This window comes from Vipera berus (genome assembly GCF_964194415.1).
Source record: "Vipera berus genome assembly, chromosome: 2".
NCBI lineage: Eukaryota > Metazoa > Chordata > Lepidosauria > Squamata > Viperidae > Vipera > Vipera berus.
In genome coordinates, this window is record NC_138203.1 from 207,057,070 (window position 1) to 207,075,124 (window position 18,055).

The following is an 18,055-nucleotide window of genomic DNA, read 5'->3' on the forward strand; positions in this document are numbered from 1 at the left end:
GCTATACGCTGGCCTTTTCCATTTTGCTCCTTATACACTGGTAAGACCTCTGAAAAAGTGAGCCTACAGCCTATTCTGCTGAGTTCCTGCCCCAAGCTCTGGAAATCATTCTGCACACAGAGTACATCATTTTGGGACAGATCGTTAGTGCCAAGATGTACAATAACATCCACATCACAGTCATTGGTGGTATTGTTGACTATTTTGAAAAGACTTGTCCCTACTGGCAGTAGCACCTGGAAGACACCTGACCTCTTTTGTAACCTCTGTATCCTTTCCTAAATTTACATCCCTTATAATTGAATCACCAACCAGAAGGTGGCTTCTCTTTTTGGGTACCTTTCTTTTCTTGCATGACTGATGTGTAATACCTGATTCGCACTTCTCCCTGTCAAAAACAAGTTCATCTCGGACCAAGGTCCCCTGCTTATTTGAGTTATTATCATAATTACCTTGACCTGTTTCCTTAATGTCCCTATTAAGGTCATAAAGGGCACTGTATCTGTTATGCAGGGACACAGCGAAAGCTTTGGGTTTATGGTTCACAGCTCTCACCCTGCCAGATCCCACAGTTGTCCACACTGCCCTTCTCCTGCAGAATCTGTGAGGTACAGGGAGCTGATAGTGTAGGAGGGCTGAACTGAGCACCTAATTTCTGCCTGAAAAGCACAGATTACAGACCCTAGATTAATAATCTGTCCTTGTAGATTAGTGATTTGTGTACAGATAGGACACTTTCCCAGTTTGAAAACAGTGCTGCAAAAGACAGCTGCAAAACAAGTGTTGCACTGAACTAAGCCAGACATGCTGAGATGAAAGGAATCTCAGATGCACTTGCCCTGAATGCACAACCACTATTTTTGATTTTTAGTTATATGATTTGCGCACTGTTAGGCGCGTGGGCCACTACTTTGCTCCTCCATCCACCTTCTCCTTAACTCACTGTATTGTAGCTTTTCCCAGCAGCCTCTGGCAGTTTAAAAGCAAAGAGGGTCCATTCAGCAAGGGCTTAGCTACTTTGCTCCTCCACCCACCTTTTCCTTAACTCACAGTATTGTAGCTTTTCCCAGCAGTGTCTGGCAGTTTAAAAGCAAAGAGGGTCCAATCAGCAAGGGCTTAGCTACTTTGCTCCTCCACCCACCTTCTCCTTAACTCACAGTATTTTTTTTATTAATCTTCAACCCCGCTACATCTCCATAGTTTCCCAAAACCTGTAATAGTCTTGTACCGGACTCTAGGGGCTCTTCCAAAATAAGGACTAAGTCATCTGCGTAGGCCTGTAATTTAAATATCTCTTTCTTAGTTTCTAAACCTTTAGTCAGTTTATCTTTTTGGATTATTCTTGTTAAAACGTCTAGAGAGAGTACAAATAATAATGCTGATAGTGGGCAACCTTGTCTTGTACCTTTTTGTATTTGGAAACTTTTTGTTGATTCTCCATTTATAATTACTTTTGCTTCTTGTTTAGAATAAATTGCTTTGAACATGTTTATAAATCTTTCCCCAAATTCCATGTTTAAGTTGGGTTAACATGAAATCCCATTTGACATTGTCAAATGCTTTCTGTGCATCAACGAAGATCAATGTCATTTGTTTTTCATTATGCAATTTGTAATATTCTAGCATTTGCCTCTTGGGCAAGAAATCATTTTGATCAGTATGGATAAATTCAACCAAGTATCTTTTTAATCTTTCTGCCATTATTGTCATAAAGATCTTATAGTCCGTATTTAATAAGGATATAGGCCTATAACTTTTAATGAGAGTTAAGTCGGAGTTTTCTTTAGGAATTAACATAATGGTTGCTTCTTTCCATGAATTTGGGATCTTTGCTACTTTTAATACTTCATTAAATGTATCCAATAAAGTTGGACCTAAAAGTGCTTGACGATTTTTGTATATTTCAGACAGTAGTCCATCAGGGCCGGGTGTTTTATTACTTTTTTGTTTTTTAATTGCTTCCATAATTTCCTGAAATGTTATATCCTTGTTTAATATATTTTGGAATTCTTCTGGGTCTTTCAGCAAATCAGCATTCATGAGGTATTGTAGTATTCTTCCCTCACTAATCTTTTCATCGTCTTTATAGAGGTTTTTATAGAATTTGTACGTCACATGTTTTTTTTCTTCATTTCGGTGTACCATCTCCCCCACTTCATTGCATAGTTTACTAATCCATCTTTTATTTTTTTGTTTTTTCAGTTTATAGGCCAACCATCTCCCGGGTTTATTTGCCTGTTCAAAAATTTTTTGTCTGATACTTTTTATTTTTGTGCCTAGTTTAGGTCCTTCTTGTGGATATATATATATTTAAAAGACCGGTGTTCATTCCGCCTGACTGTCATCTCATGTTTGTGAATCCTTGTCTGTAGGCGCTTCATGGTTTTCCTGACATAGTTGCTTGTGCAATCATTGCAACTAATCCGGTAAACCACAGATGACATTTCTCCTTTGGGCAAGGATTCTTTGGGGCACATCACCTTAGTTTGCAGGATCTGGCTGGGTTTATGCGCCACCTTAATGCCATGGGTAGAGAGTATCCGCGTGGCTGTCTCAGACACTCCATTAATGTATGGAAGTGTCATCCAAGTGGTAGTTGTAGACCCGTCATCAATTGGTCACGATTCCCAGCGCCGGCAGCAGTGTTGAACAAAATCCACCAATTATCCATTCTGTGTGCATACATGATAGAGATATGTTCATTCCTTGGATTTTGCTGCTAGTGTGCTGCAATGAGTGTCAATTCTATTGAACAGCGTCTGAATGCAGCTGATCTTATGAGCAGTGGGATGGTTGTTATCATTATGCAAAATACAGTTGGTGTTCGTGGCTTTCCAATAAACACTTGTAGAGAAACAGCAAATGGGTTCGGGGTTGATCAATATGTTCAGAAATGCCAGAGCATTGTTGGTCTCTTCCTCTATTGTAAACTGGAGGAATATATTTGGAATATATTTGCTTTCCTGCACTGCATATGGACAATTTTTCAAAATATTTCTTACACTATGCTGGGACTAACAAAAGTGGACTTGGTAGTTCTTTGTTACTTTTTATAAGCTGCAAGTCAATGTAACTGGAAGCCTGCTGATTCATTTTGAAGACAATTTCTGTATAAATGGATTGTGACTTAAAAGTAATTTTCAGATGAAACAACGCTCATCTTAAATGAGATAACCATCACCCATTATAGTTATTTATTTTATTGTAAAATGTATTAGGTACCCATCTTACTGCATGGTAACTCTTAGCAGCTTACACTATTAAAAGATAGATACCTCAACCCAGTGATTTCATGTAGATATTAAAAAGTATCAAATACCAAGAGTACCAAGCCCTGTGACACACCAAAAGATAACTGCTGAGGACTGAATCTCACTTTCTATTAACACCTTTCCCTGGAGAAAGGAGCCAAACCAGCACAAAACTCTGCCACCCAGCCTCAGCCCCCATAGTCGACCCAAAAGGATTCCATGGTTGATGGAAAGTTTCTGAGAGGTCAAGGAGAGCTAGGATGGTTGCACTACCCTCATCCTGTTCTCGTCAAAGATAATTGACAAGTGTGACCAATGCTGTTTCCATTCCATAACTGGGCCTGAATCCTGACTGAAAGTGACCCAGATAATCTGTTTCATCCAAGGCCCTCGGAAGTTGCTAGGCCACCACCTTTTCCACAAGCTTCACCAAAAAAGGGGAGGTTGGAAAGTGGATGAAAGTTGTCCAGGCTGGTGGTCATTTCCAGGTAACCAGGCAAGACCTCTCCCCAGAATGTCATATGGACTTGCTCCACACATGAGATCCAACTGGGAATGATTCCAAGCAGTTTTGTTCATCGGGTGTTGAACATATTCTATTGTACAGCCCTGAAGTTGATCATCTATGCACCTTTGTCCCAGGAGGGACTGGGTGATCCAGTACAGGGCTGACAGGTGACATTCTGGGGATGCAATAAGGGCAGAGAAGTAAAAGTTGTTTTAAGTCATGTCTGGTGGGAGTCATCCTTTGTTTTCCTCCAGCAGCACTCTTAGCATCTCTTAACCCTTTTCAGAACCCGCAACTCCTCCATGAACCATGGGGGGAGTTGGGAGTGATATGTCAAAAGAGCTGCAGAGGCACGATCCTGTCCAAGACCTTGGACGCCCTTAGGTTCCAAGATGTTACTAAGGCTTTGGCAGGACCATGCAGCAAAACTGCCAGGATATCCCCCACTTCCCTTTAGAGCCCAATCTGATATAATATTTTTTAAAAACAAAATAGTGAATAAGTCCAATCTCAGTTGAATTCACTTTAATTGTATTCTTTTTATAAAGAGGAAATAATCCCCAAAGATCTTTTTCAGGGTACCAGGATAATTAAAACTAGAAAAGGGGCAGGGTTTGGGAAGAACACAAAACTCCTAATCCTCAAAGCTGTGGCACTTCCAAGAATAAATCTATTCTGTTTTTTTAATGGATTTTTGCATGTGTTTCTGTATTAGTAGGTTTTGTAGTTTGCTATATAAGTTGAGTATGACTATATAAATAGATACTGTAATCAAATTGACAGGCACCTCTGCAGCCGGTCCACACGCATACCATTCCCATACAATTCTGCTTCTTGCTTGGCCTTCTCACTATAGCACTGCAGGAAGGTGTGCTTGTTCCTATGTAGATAGTCCACCAGGTCTCCATAGCGACAGTATTCAGTTATGATGTAGATGGGACCTGTACAGAAAAGGCCATTTGTATAGAGAAAAGGTCAAAGAATACCTTTTGTTCATAAGCTAAAGATGGACTTGCTGAAGTTGCAAGTCTTTACGAGCATTTGTTTGGGGTGTGGACATAACTGAGCACTCCACTGAACTTCAAGACTATCATTTCAAAACAAAAGCTAATCTAGAATATTTCTTCTTTGAATACTAGATTTTTGTGCAATGGAACATTTTACTTAGAAAAACAATTATTTTGGCAAATCCCATGCATGTAGTGATATAGTCCAGGTAAAATAGTATTACTTATAAGTGGAAAATAGACTTCCCACACTTTTTCTGTATATCTGTGTCTGAGAAACAGATTAGTCTTTTTTCAAGCATTAAAATGTCACTGCATGCTTTTGTAGAGGCTTGTAAACATACCCTCATATTTCCCAGATATACACACAATTTTCTTTATTAAAAACCAATAATGCTGTGTCAATGGTCATTTGGAACATCATTATTATTGCCAAGTATCGGAATAATACAATGGATTGATATATTTTGAGGATACCTGATGGGAAAATTACCCTCTGCTGTTTTGATCTATATAATCAAATCAATATTGATTGTAATTGCAATCTGATTTCAATAAAATATTGATTGTAAACAAACGATCTAGCACATATTGAGTGCACACAGAGACTGCTGTCCCTTGGAACATTTATATCACATATCTGCCATCTGCTGACTATTTCTCTACAAAACAAGAACCTTTAACTGGATGAGCATGTGAACCAGGTCCTTGTACCCTGTTTCTACACTGCTCTGATTGCTTTCATTATTTGGATTAAGTAATATTTCATTTTCTTTAATAAGAGTCGCAAATACCTGCACAAATTACATAGCATAGCATACCTCCACTAGCACTGGACCCTGTTCAAAACCAAGAAAGTAGGCAGGACATGCAAGTTATACTTTTTAAAAACTGTAAAGTGATTTTACACATTTCAGCAGGTGGCAGGAACAGATTTATTTGATAAAAATAAATATATCCCAGTGTAACTATATCAGATGATTAACATGTTATTTACCAACTTGGCTATTTATATAATTTTAAAAGCACAACTGAAAGACAGTTAGCAATTTTGATGCAATGTGTTTGGAAAAGAGTACTTTCAGAACTAAGTCCCATTAACATTTGAATTTGTGATTAGAACAATCTCTATAGTATTAAAGGCTAAAAATAGCAAATAAAGTTACGTGTATAATGGTTTCAATAAAACAAACAGGGTTTTCATTATACGTCAAAGATGGCCTTGTTCAAATGGCACTCACCAAGTGGTAGCATACAACTGGCCTTGGCTGATTTTGAAAAGCTAAACACGATTAACTGTGATTAGTAATTGGATGGCAGACCAACTGGGAAATCCAGGGCTGTGTGTTAAACTGGGATGTTAAAAAAAAGTCTTGGAAAGGCAACACAAATTATTAGTACAAAATTCTAACTACATCTCTCCATGTAAATCAGCAGGAGTTGAACTTACATTCTAATGAAGAAATTGAAATATGTAGTTTGGAAAGAGATATATGGTAGTGTTCTAATTTGCATAGGATGGAAATTGGGAGGGTGATAAAGGGCAGGTTATATCCTTTTCAGAAAATAGGATTAGCTTATCAACTAATGAAAACATGAACATCTCCATCTATTTGCCAAAATCCGTGCTAAATCAAAAGACTGCAATTGCAGTAAGTGGAAGAAAATGACAAGGGTAGAGGCAGAGATCCAGGTTGAAGAAATTAAAATGAAAACAGTACCTCCTTTGGTGCATGCACCAAGCAAGTTCACAATGTTCAGGTGAGGCCCAAGGTGGCTCATGATCTTCAGTTCTGACATCAGAGCCTGCTTTTCACTGCTTCGGGCTGTGGCTGTAGGGTGGATGAATACAGTAATGAAATAGATACTTCTTTAAAGGGCTTATAGGTGAAGGAAGACTGGGACAATCTTGTTGGATACTCAGCCAGATTAATCATGTATGCTACTATATAGATAGCATTACACATTATGGACACTGTTATGCATGCTACATGATTGGTACCAAGGATAATTGAACAGGAAGATAGATAAGCAATGAATATGGCAATATATTGTTAACGTAAAGGAGGAAGGCAGGCATGGAAGACAGCATGATTACTTGTATTTCCACGGGCTGGGAGGAAGAAGAAACAATCCAAACTCACACTTGAGCATTTTTACAGCAACTCTCATGGTGGACTGGGAATGGCTGAGGCTGTGAGCAATTGCTTCCACCACACGCCCAAAGGCTCCAGAGCCCAATGTACGTCCTGCAGCAAATAGAAGATCAAATAGTTATGTATTTTTGCTTCCTATAAAACAGCTGAGAATCATAAGATTGCAACAATCAAAAATTCTGATTAAGTTAAAATAAAATATAAAATACATCCTCTTCTCCAACTACAAACAGCTATGGTGGGGGGCAGCTTGACAGAATTGTTGTATGGACTGTTCTTAATATGAAAGTTTGGGCAGAAAGAGCTATGCCACAGAGAATGACTTAAGGGTGGACCATTGCTGGCCTCTCCCTGACCTGGTAAAAGTGCGATCCCAATTAGCACACCATGCTAAATGTGACCAGTAGGGGCAGAGCAATTACAAATTTCAAGCTTCACATTCTCGGATGATTTGTTTGTTGATGTATTAAATTTCTAGGTCTCATCACTTCAGATTACTCTCTAGATCAGAGGTCTTCAAACTTGGCCCTTTTATGACTTGTGGACTTCAACTCCCAGAATTCCTCAGCCAGGTATGCTGGCTAAGAAATTCTGGGAGTTGAAGTCCATAAGTCATAAAAGGGCCAAGTTTGAAGACCCTTGCTCTAGATAGCTTCACAGAATTTAAACAACAATACCAATATTCCTCCTTCATTACTATAGTCTTAACTGTCAAGGCCATTGTGATAATATTCACGAAATACAATTTAACAACTACATTGTATCCAGAGAACCACAGTGTGTATTGTTTATAGAAGCTGCTGATTATTTTTCTAAGCTTCCAATGCAAGGGCCTTTCCCTTCTGGCATTAAAATGGCTGATGTCTCCTTGGCAACCTCTTTTTTTCCCCTTCCTGACTCAGCCTTCATCTTATTCCCAGCCCAGTTCTTTCATCTTTATTAAGCACCTCAGCACATAGATTCGCAAATGTAAATTACTGGCTTTCCCCATAATGTTAAGTACTGCATATTGTATTACATTCTGAAAATAGTTATGCCTATCACTCATTTTTCAGCATCCTTTAAAAGTCTCTGAAAAGTATGCTGCAGATCAAAGAATGAGGCTTCACAATCTAAGAGCCATCTAGTGAAAAATGAGACTTGGCCCTTGAATTCTGAATGCAAGCTTCCCCAACCTTATACAGATGAACTCTCATCCTCTGAACTGTCCTGGAGAAGAATGAGTAAAGTGGTTTCATTATGGACAAAGGCTTTCTGTTGCCCATAGAATTTCATTTAAAAAACTAATTTTCATTGCAAGAATGCTATCTGTTGTTATACATTGGGCAACGGTGGTGTTTAGTGGCATCTGGCTTCTATGTATTAAACTTCTCTCTTATCCTGTTCCTCCTCTTCTCACCTAAAACCAGCCTGTCCCTTGGAACCTCCCAGCTGGAATCATAAGGCAGTTGCATAGGGTCCACATAGATATATTCATGCCCGTCAGAGCTGATTGACTCAATCACCTTCCAGCGAATTTCATATCGAGGCTTCTGGTAGAAGGAAACAAAAGAGTTAGAAGATGGCAGGGCTACATAACATGCAGCCCACTGCAAGAGGAGGCTCACTCTGGAGACCTCCTCCTTGTGCAATTTGTGGTCTGTCCCTACATGTAAAGGCCTTTCTTCAAGGAAAAGGTGTTGCCTTTCTTTCCTTCAGAAGGTAAAAGTAGCTCAAGTGATACATTAGAACATCAGCAGAAGTCTCTGCACAGAAATCAACAAACCTTTGAAGAAGGATAGCAGCCGGGACTCTTCCACCCATTCACTGGACCCAAAACAGCCATTTAAAAACAGCTCCATTAGCTCTGTTAGTTTGCATGCTATAAAAATAAAAATTCTTCTACAAACTTGAAAAATGTTCATTCTTTTTTTAACATTCTCATTTTGATAATAGGTACACATTTAAAAAGTTGACACACTGTCAGTAAGAAAATTGAGAACATAATTTCAAAAAAACAAAAACAAAAACAGAACATTAATACTATCTCCAACAGCCCTGATATTTGTCCTACATTATGGGGAATTTTGTAAATCCCGTAATCTCTGATTGTATTTCAGATTATGCTCAGAACCTTAGCATAGTAGGCTCACAGTTCATAATAATTGAAGTTAAGCAAATCAGCTATCGTTCTTAGAGCTATTATTCCCATGGCTTCAGAAGTTTGTCTCTGAAATTCAGCATAATTTGTGAGGTGTTCTCACAATGAATCGTTAAAGGAGCTTCCAAGCAAAGGCATCACGCAGAGATGCAATCATATTAGTTTTATTCAAGATAGATCAAAGAGAAAGAAATACTTGGCATGAAAGCATTCATGCCTGCATGTGAGAGAGAAATAAAATAAAACAAAACAAGCTAGGATTACATGACTAAAATAGAGGTTAGGAGTAGAGATAGAACTGGAGACTGGAAAATGGAGAACAAAGAGCAGCCCCTCGTGCAGAGGTATTTATGGGGGGTCTTGGCCCCTCCTTGACCATAAAACTCTCTCGCCAATGGGGCTGTGGGTCTGGGACCCTTGGCTCATCAGTGGAAGCAAAGAAACCTCTTTGCCTCCATCTGATGACCCTTTTGGGGAACTGCCAATGGCTGGCACTAAACATCTAACAATTCCCCTTCTTGCCAGCCAATGACAGGGACCAGTGAATGCATGTAAGGGGTGAGCAGGTGTCATGGACATGCATGAAAAACATTCAGAAGGCCAAACACAAACGCTTACACAGAAGGTTGTGCCGGTCAACGGGAACAGGTTTGGTGAACAGATCAGCTATCTGGTCAGCTGTATTACAGTGCTCAACATGTATAAAACCCTCTTTCGCAAGGTGCCTGACATTTTTATAGCGTATGTCTATATGGCGAGATCTGGAGCCTACTGCATAAGCCTCCGAGATTGCAATTGCGGCAGTGTTGTCCTCTAGAATTTGGATGGGCAGAGGGGGAGATGCCCAGATGTTTGTTATCAGCTCATTGAACCAAGTCAAATCATTGGCCGTGTCTGACAGACTAGCAAATTCAGCCTCGGCCGTGGAGCAAGAAATAAATTTTTGCTGCCTAACATGCCAATGTATTGGGCAGCCATTTAGCAATATGAGGAAACCAGAAGTGCTCCGTCTACTTTTGGAGTCGCCAGCCCAGTCTGCGTCTGAGTAAGCGGAGAGCTGGGCCGTCTTCCCCTTCTCTGGTTCTAGCATGAGAAGAGCATCAGCTGTGCCCTTTAGGTATCTGAGCACCCTTTTGACAGCAGTCCAGTGGAATTCCTTTGGGTGTTCCACGTGCCTGGACAATAGATTCACAGCTAAAGCTATGTCAGGTCTGCTCCAATTGCTGATGTATAGCAAGGAGCCAATCACAGATCTGTAGAGCGTGTTATCTGTGAACTCAGGACCGTCCTTATGGGTGTGGTTGTAAAAGTCGCTTTGCATTGGGCTATGCGTAGGATTGGATTCTGTCATTTTGCATTTGGCCAGTAATTCCTCTATCTTTTCTTTTTGAGATAGAGCGAACCCCCCTTTAGTGGCCAAAATATGCACACCCAAGTACTTGTCAACCCGCCCCAAAGACTTCAGAGTAAACTTTTCTTCCAGGGCCTTGGCAAATTCATCACACCTTTCCTTGTTAGGCCCTACATATAATAGGTCGTCCACATAAACTAACACCTGTTCTGTGGTTCCCTTGGAATTGCGTGTGAAAACACATTGATCTGCATGAGATTCTGAGAAACCAACTCGTTCTAAACTCTTTCTAAGACAGTCATACCATAATTTCCCTGACTGCTTAAGACCATATAACCCTTTGTGAAGCAACCATGTATTTCCCCCTTCTTGCTGGTAGCCAGGAGGAGCCTTCACGTAGATCTGCCGGTCCAAGTTGGCGTGGAGGTAAGCCGTCTGGATGTCAAATTGGAAGACTTCTTCTCCCAGAGCGGCTGCAGTCACGAGGGCGGCCTTGACGCTCTCTGCCCGGACGGTTGGAGAGTAAGTCTCCGAGTAGTCCTCCATATAACGTTGAGCGAAGCCCTGGGCTACCAAACGGGCCTTGTATAGGTAGAGGCCATTGGCAAGTGGTTTGGCCTTGTAAACCCACCTTGTGCCAATGACTTTCCTCTCCTTTGGAGGTTGCTGGGGGGTGAAGACCTTGAGTTGTTTTAAGCTCTGCATTTCCTTCTCCATCGCGAGCTGCCATCTCTCCTGCTCCTCGATGGGCAGCTCCTGGATGTCAGAGAAGGATTTTGGGGTGACCACAACGCTGTTGACAGACGCGATGTGGCCAATGTCAATTCTCTTTGGCGGGACCCCCTTGTTGGACCGCTTTGACCTCCTTACCTTCTGCCACTCACCGCTCTTTTCTTCCGCGGGTCTCTGAGGTGTCGCTGGGGGTGAAGACGGTGTGTCTTCCTCCATGGGACTGGACGCATCTTCGTCTTGTTCCTCACTTTCGTCGGTGGCAGGGTACGAGGTCGCCTCTGGCGATGTCGCGGTCGGGGTGTCCTTGCTGGGTCGGTTGGCATATGGGCTCAGATCATTTGAGTGGATCTGAGTCCAATTGGAGTCCTCTTCGAAAGAGGCAGATTGGGAAGTCACAGGCCTGCCCCCTTTTCCCAGGAAACGATAGGCCTTGGAGCCAGGAGCATAGCCCAAGAACCTTAGTCTCTGGGAAACAGATCTCCCCTTCTTCCGCAGCTGCTTGGGGATGTGTACCCATGCATAGGAGCCAAACACACGCAAATGTGCCAGATTTGGTTTTCTACCGTGAACCAGGAAATATGGGGTCTGGTTCACGACACTGCTCCAGGTGCGGTTTAAAGTGTAATTGGCATAATGAATTGCCTCCCCCCAGTATGACTCTGCGACACCCGCGTCTGCAATCAGACTACGCATCATGGTTTGCAGGATTCCATTCCTTTTCTCAGCTACACCATTTTGCGACGGGGTGAACGGTGCAGTTAGAAAATGGCGGATGCCCTTACGCCTTACCCAGTCCTGGAACTTCTGAGACATGAACTCAGCCCCGCGATCGCTCTGCAACTGTGCGATCTTGGTCTTGTACTGAGTCTCTACGAAGTTGTACAGCGACTTTATGGCGTCAAAGGCTTCAGATTTCTCTGTGAGAGTATACACGTGACCGTAACGTGAAAAATCATCAACGGCAGTGAGAAAATACCTTTTCTTTCCTAGGGATGGTGTAAAAGGCCCAACCAAATCAACATGTACTAGTTGGTAAGGGTGTTGAGTCTTACGGGATGACACCTTTGATATAGGAGCAGCCTTCCTCTTTGTTTTCTTGCAAATGGCACAGTCCAGAAACACGTCACAGTCCTTGAGCTGGACTCCCTCAGCAAATTCTCCCATCTTTTTAACTACAGGGAAGCTTGCATGACCCAGCCTTCTGTGCAATAAGTGGGCGCACTTATCGTGAATTGGCTTCCCTATTGACACTCTCTTGGCTCTGGTTGCTTTGAGTGGTGCTGCAGGTGCCTGCTGAGATTCAGGCTTCTTGCCCACACTGCCCTTGGAAAGCCTTGGGGCAGGTTGTGGTGCCTTGGGAGAAAAATATGGCAAGCCATTTATTATTGTAATATTTCCAATGACCTTCTGGTCTCGGGTGACATGACCTCCCCCCTTGCGAAATAGGACTTCCACTTTGTCATCGTCACACAATTTGGTGATGCTCAAAAGGTTGTTGGCTATAGAAGGGGCGTGCAAGACACCCTCAACTTTGCCAAGTCCAGGCAGAGAAACAAAACCCTCCCCAACAACTGGAGCAGTGTCACCGTTTGCAACCTTGACAGATGAGTTAATTTTCTTTAACCTTTTAAAACCTTGACTCATATTAGTAATGTGAGAAGAAGCTCCAGAGTCCAGTAACCATAAGTCAGTGGAGCTATCAGCCCTTGTTGTGGGGGTGAGGGAACAAGTATGCAGTGAATTTCCTTTGCCCCTGCCACGCCCCTTTCCTCCCCCTTTGCTTCTTACTTGATTGGGACCACGTTTAGGGGCTTGATGTTGATGGGGGCAGTCTTTCTTGAGGTGCTCCTCAGAGCCACAGATGAAACATTTAAGCAGAGCATTAATTTGCTCTGAGTTGTGGCGCCCCCTTCTGGCTTGCTGAGTGGTGACTCTAGCGTATTCTCCAGCATTTCTCCTTCTCCGATCTTCTTCGATCAGTCTCCCTGTGAGGTAGGACAGATTTATGTCTTCCCTCTTGACCGCTTCGAGTGAAACAATGAAATTGCTCCAACTCCTGTCTAGAGAAGTAAAAATTATGGAGAGCATGCTCACATCAGACACAGGAAAATCTCTGGAAATCAATTCTGCCCTGAGTGCCTTTAATTTTGCAAGATGTTCAGGCATGCTGGCACCAAACTTCAGTTTGGTTGTATAAAGCTCAGTTGTATATCTGGTGATGGAACCAATGGTATTGCTGTTGAATAAATTGTATAACAGTTTCCAGACCTCAGCAGCTCTGAGACCAGCTGGAATGCTTGGGAACAAGTTATTGTCCAGAGAACTGAGTAGAGCAGAATAAGCCTGCAAGTGTCGCAGCTCTTCTTGACGTCCCCATGGGGGAGGGGGGGTTCCGAACCATTTGTAGAATCCCATTCTTTAAGAGATGTAGCTGTATATCTTTACTCCAACTGCTATAATTCTCCCCATCCAGCTGTAGTTTTTTAAAATCATTTGGCAAATTTGTTACAGGAATAGAGTCCTTATCAGACCCACTTTCAAAATTTTTTGATATGTCCATTGATGTAAAAGGAAGCGGAAAAATGCTTAAGTCTGAAGTGAGTCCTTCAGTGAAAGGGTTCCCTCTAGTGGTCGAGGAGGGAATCCTTTCTTGATTACTTATTGACTCCAGGTGGGCGTGCCTGGGAACCACGTGACCCGGGGGAGGGCGTTGTTCAGGGTTTCTCCCTTCTTCCCATGAGGCATTGGGGGGGCGGAGCCCAGATTTGCCGGCCGGCATCCCTTTCTTGTTGCTGCAAGCACATGGATTTTCATCATTGTCTGTTTTTCTTTGCCCTCGCTGGTCATGAAGACCTGAAGAGAAGGTGGGAGGCCTCGGGGGTTGATTGTTGGGAGGCTGCAGGCTGGATTCCCCCCGGCAGTTGGGCCCTGGGGAGAGGATGGGAGGCCTTGGAGGGGGGGTGGGCACCCCCGACGTCTGCTTGGCCGCTGTCTTGCTAGCCTCTAAGGCAGTGGCCAGAGCTTGCATTGCTGTCTGGAGAGCCGTTGTAACAGTTTTGGCTGGGCAGATCTCATTGCTATCATAGCATTTTAGGCTTTGTGGGGGGGAGAAATCAGTAATATACATGCTGTCTTGGCTGGAAGCCAGGGATTGCATGTCATTTCTGCTGTACGCCAGGGACTGCAGGCTATTCTGGTTGGAAGCCACGGATTGCTGGCTTTCCAGACTTAAAGAAATCAAGTCTTTGTTAGATATAGTGGGGGCCGCCATCTTGTTTCCTGTGCCAGACCACGTGGGCGGAGCCATCTTGTTTCCACTTGTCCCAGGAAGCTGTAGCTCACAGCTGGGGGGGCGGGTTCGCGCCAAAAGCCTTGGGGTCCCGGGGTCACTAAGGGAGGTGGGCGCCATATTTGGGGGCCTCGTGGTCTCTAGGGAGAGGCTCACCAGGGGTTCTGAGGCTTTCTGAGCTGTTCCCTGGGCTGCCCCTCCCTCCTCCTGCATTGCAAGGATCTCTTTAAGCAGCTCTTCACGTTCCTGTGCAGTCAGTTTACTCACGCGGCGTTTGGTCTCAGCCAGGTCCGTCTCTGCAGCATCTGAGCAGCCTTGGACAGTCTGTAATCCTTCTATGCTCTCCTCTGTGGCGTTCAGTTGTAGAGAGGCAAGTGAAGGGGTCCTAGACGCTCTGCTGGATCCTCTGACGGGATGAAGGCCATTTGTGCTTTCATCTGCAGCTGAGGTTGCTTCAGGGACTGAAGTCTTGGATGTAGGCAGGGAGGCTGTCTTTGATCGATGACTCCTGGTCACGATAGTAGAAGTCCTGCCATCTGTTATAAATGGATTGGAGCCGGGTCCTCCAGACATCTTATTGGTTAGTTCCTGGCTGGCTTGGAAGCTTTCCTTTAAACCATGCTCTGACTACCAACTTGTGAGGTGTTCTCACAATGAATCGTTAAAGGAGCTTCCAAGCAAAGGCATCACGCAGAGATGCAATCATATTAGTTTTATTCAAGATAGATCAAAGAGAAAGAAATACTTGGCATGAAAGCATTCATGCCTGCATGTGAGAGAGAAATAAAATAAAACAAAACAAGCTAGGATTACATGACTAAAATAGAGGTTAGGAGTAGAGATAGAACTGGAGACTGGAAAATGGAGAACAAAGAGCAGCCCCTCGTGCAGAGGTATTTATGGGGGGTCTTGGCCCCTCCTTGACCATAAAACTCTCTCGCCAATGGGGCTGTGGGTCTGGGACCCTTGGCTCATCAGTGGAAGCAAAGAAACCTCTTTGCCTCCATCTGATGACCCTTTTGGGGAACTGCCAATGGCTGGCACTAAACATCTAACATAATTATTCAAAAGCTGACGACTTAATAGTCTGAGACTCAGAAGGGTTAAAAGCAGATTCTTACTTTTCGCCACAAGAAAATGAGGATCACCAGGAAAAGAACCATGAGAACCACAAAGGCCACAATTACTGAAATAATGATCACTTTAAAAGGTAGATCTGAAACAAGAAACAAACAGAATTACTAAATTTACATATACATTTATGGCCAGTGCTACCCCAATATACTTATTTAGATTCTTAATCCATTTTTCACTTGGACTTAAAATAACATTATCATATTCTTTTTTAGTCTGTCCATGCTAATTACCTACAGTATTGTTGCTAGTGATTTTGAAAACATTTGTGCTTTTTGAAAGATAAATAACGTAATTTTTTGCCTGCTGTTCATATATTTCTCTTTCCCTGCTTTTATCTGCTTTTTCATGTTTTTGCCAGTTAAATGTTTTAGCATTTGCTGATGTTTAATAAATAGCATTGTTATATTTTTGATAGCTAAGCTGAGTGGTGTGTGCGCGCTTGCTTGTGATCTGGATACGGGGACTGACTGGGATGATGCTGGGGGCAGACTAAACTGTAAGTTACTCACAGTTGTTAATAGGTGTACGGCACAGCTAGGGGACACAAAACCACTTCTTCCCAGGCCAGTGCAATTACACTGTTGCATATCTACGTGATTCAAAAACGATAAGATGGATATTGCAAGACTCACTGTATGGGACTAGGGTGATCTGCTGAGAGTGTGCACCCAAGAGATTTTGAGCTGCACATTGGATAAAAATAGGCTCATCTACTCTGTGAAAGTGGAGCTTGCTTGTCACAATGTAAATTTTCCGGTCATCTTCGTATGTGAAATTTGTTTGCAGATTCATTTCTTCTGAGCTATTCCCCAGGATCTTGGTAGTTTCCCCAGCACACCTGTTTTGGAAAGCAACCAAAGAGAACTTGACCATCATACTGAGTAATAGGTTACATCTCTACTGTAGCATATTCATATCTCTGCATACCTAAGTGGGTTAGTCGCACTAAAAACTTTTCCAGAAGTAGGTTGTATAAATTCAGGAGCTCCGTGCTTAGCTTCTCAAGCTGCCCTACTACAGAGTCAATTATTCAACTCAGAGCAGGGCAAGCAAACATGTATTTCAGCCCTCTTCCTACAAGTAAAAAGGTCTGTAATCCAGTCAGTGTTGGACAGGAGAGCACTTGGGAACTCTTTGGATGTCCCCTTGGTATCCATAATGGAAGAAAGAATAAAAATGAAACAAAAAGGAGTCTTAAGTGTGTCCATACTTGGAATGCACTGATCCAGTAACCATATTTCAATATATATATATATATATATATTGCATGTGCAGAAAGGGGCAAAATGTTTAATAATTCAGGAATTCCCTATGAGGAAAGCTCTTAAGGACTGAGGCTAAAGCTCAGAAAAAAGGTATTGGAGCATGGTCATAAAGCAGGGATAGCAACTCAGAACTATAACCACCAAGGCATCTGTTGACATGCAAAGAGCAGCAGCTATTATTCTTATAATTATTTTGTGGTTCTCTCAGAGTATTTACGGAGAAAGCTTAATGGCCAATAATGTTGGCCAAAAACAGCCACTGTGAGACCATCAGGGAAGGTTTGTGGAAGTACACATCTCTTTTTCCTCCTCCTCCTTCAAAATTATATGACATAACAGAACCCAGCTGAAAACAGGGCTGAATATGCTCAGTAACCATGGAAAGTTGATGGTCAATTGGAAAAGTGAAAAAAGAGGACAACCTGTTGGAATTGGGTATGTTTAGGGGCTAGGAATGCTGGACAGAAATACCCCTATGAATGTACTGAGACATTTTGATGCCTATTTCACTTCTTGTGTGATTCAAATCATGCTCTAACAGGTAGCAGGATCTGAATTTATCCCACGTATAATGAGATTATATAAAAAGAGTGGTCTGCAGGGAAATCCCATGGCAAGTTCTTTCCTGCTGTCCTCCTCACCCAGAGTTTTAAATGCAAAAGGACTCAAAATGTTCTCCTTACCATTTGTCATTATTACAGGTATACCAGGTAACCTCTGGTTGGGGCATTCCTTCTGTAGTACAGATCACTGTTTGCTCACCATTTGTTTTGTTGCTACTATCTCTCAGTTCTGTCACTGTAGCTGGGACTGGTTATATTGGAGAAAAGAATATGAGACAAGAAATAATTGGTGATAGGGGTATACAGCTTTTACAAGGGGAGGCTTCCTGAAAGAGGAACGGTACAAAAGGTACTTTCTGAGTCGGAAACATGATGTTTAAATTCCCTGCTATATCTTACTTGATATTCCATTTATCCTATTTTTTTTAGAATTGCTTTTAGTTTCATATTCATGCACCTCTGGAATTAACTGGAAATCCCCTAAAGTTCTGGTGACATACAGAGTTATCAGTTACTGAGTAATATTGCTACTTGGAAGATTGCTAATAAATGATGCATTATAGTTATGAGCCTGTGAGTAAATTAATGATCACGTTAAATCACAGTAAACATGGCAGTAATAACTAAAAATAACTAATAGTCAGGCTTGTTTTTAT

The 18,055-nt window shown here is 42.3% G+C and overlaps 1 protein-coding gene across 1 annotated transcript in view; it reads right to left on the minus strand.

Moving 5' to 3' along the window:
- The window catches only part of PDGFRB (platelet derived growth factor receptor beta), a 132,238-nt gene that overhangs the window by 14,788 nt on the left and 99,395 nt on the right, over nucleotides 1-18,055 (minus strand). The window contains exons 9-15 of the mRNA XM_081318166.1: nucleotides 17,520-17,646; nucleotides 16,204-16,409; nucleotides 15,556-15,650; nucleotides 8,322-8,454; nucleotides 6,911-7,015; nucleotides 6,488-6,598; nucleotides 4,547-4,700 (exon numbers count right to left, since the gene is read on the minus strand). Of these exons, the coding sequence (XP_081174292.1) occupies nucleotides 4,547-4,700; nucleotides 6,488-6,598; nucleotides 6,911-7,015; nucleotides 8,322-8,454; nucleotides 15,556-15,650; nucleotides 16,204-16,409; nucleotides 17,520-17,646 (931 nt within the window). The remainder of the gene's footprint in view (nucleotides 1-4,546; nucleotides 4,701-6,487; nucleotides 6,599-6,910; nucleotides 7,016-8,321; nucleotides 8,455-15,555; nucleotides 15,651-16,203; nucleotides 16,410-17,519; nucleotides 17,647-18,055) is intronic.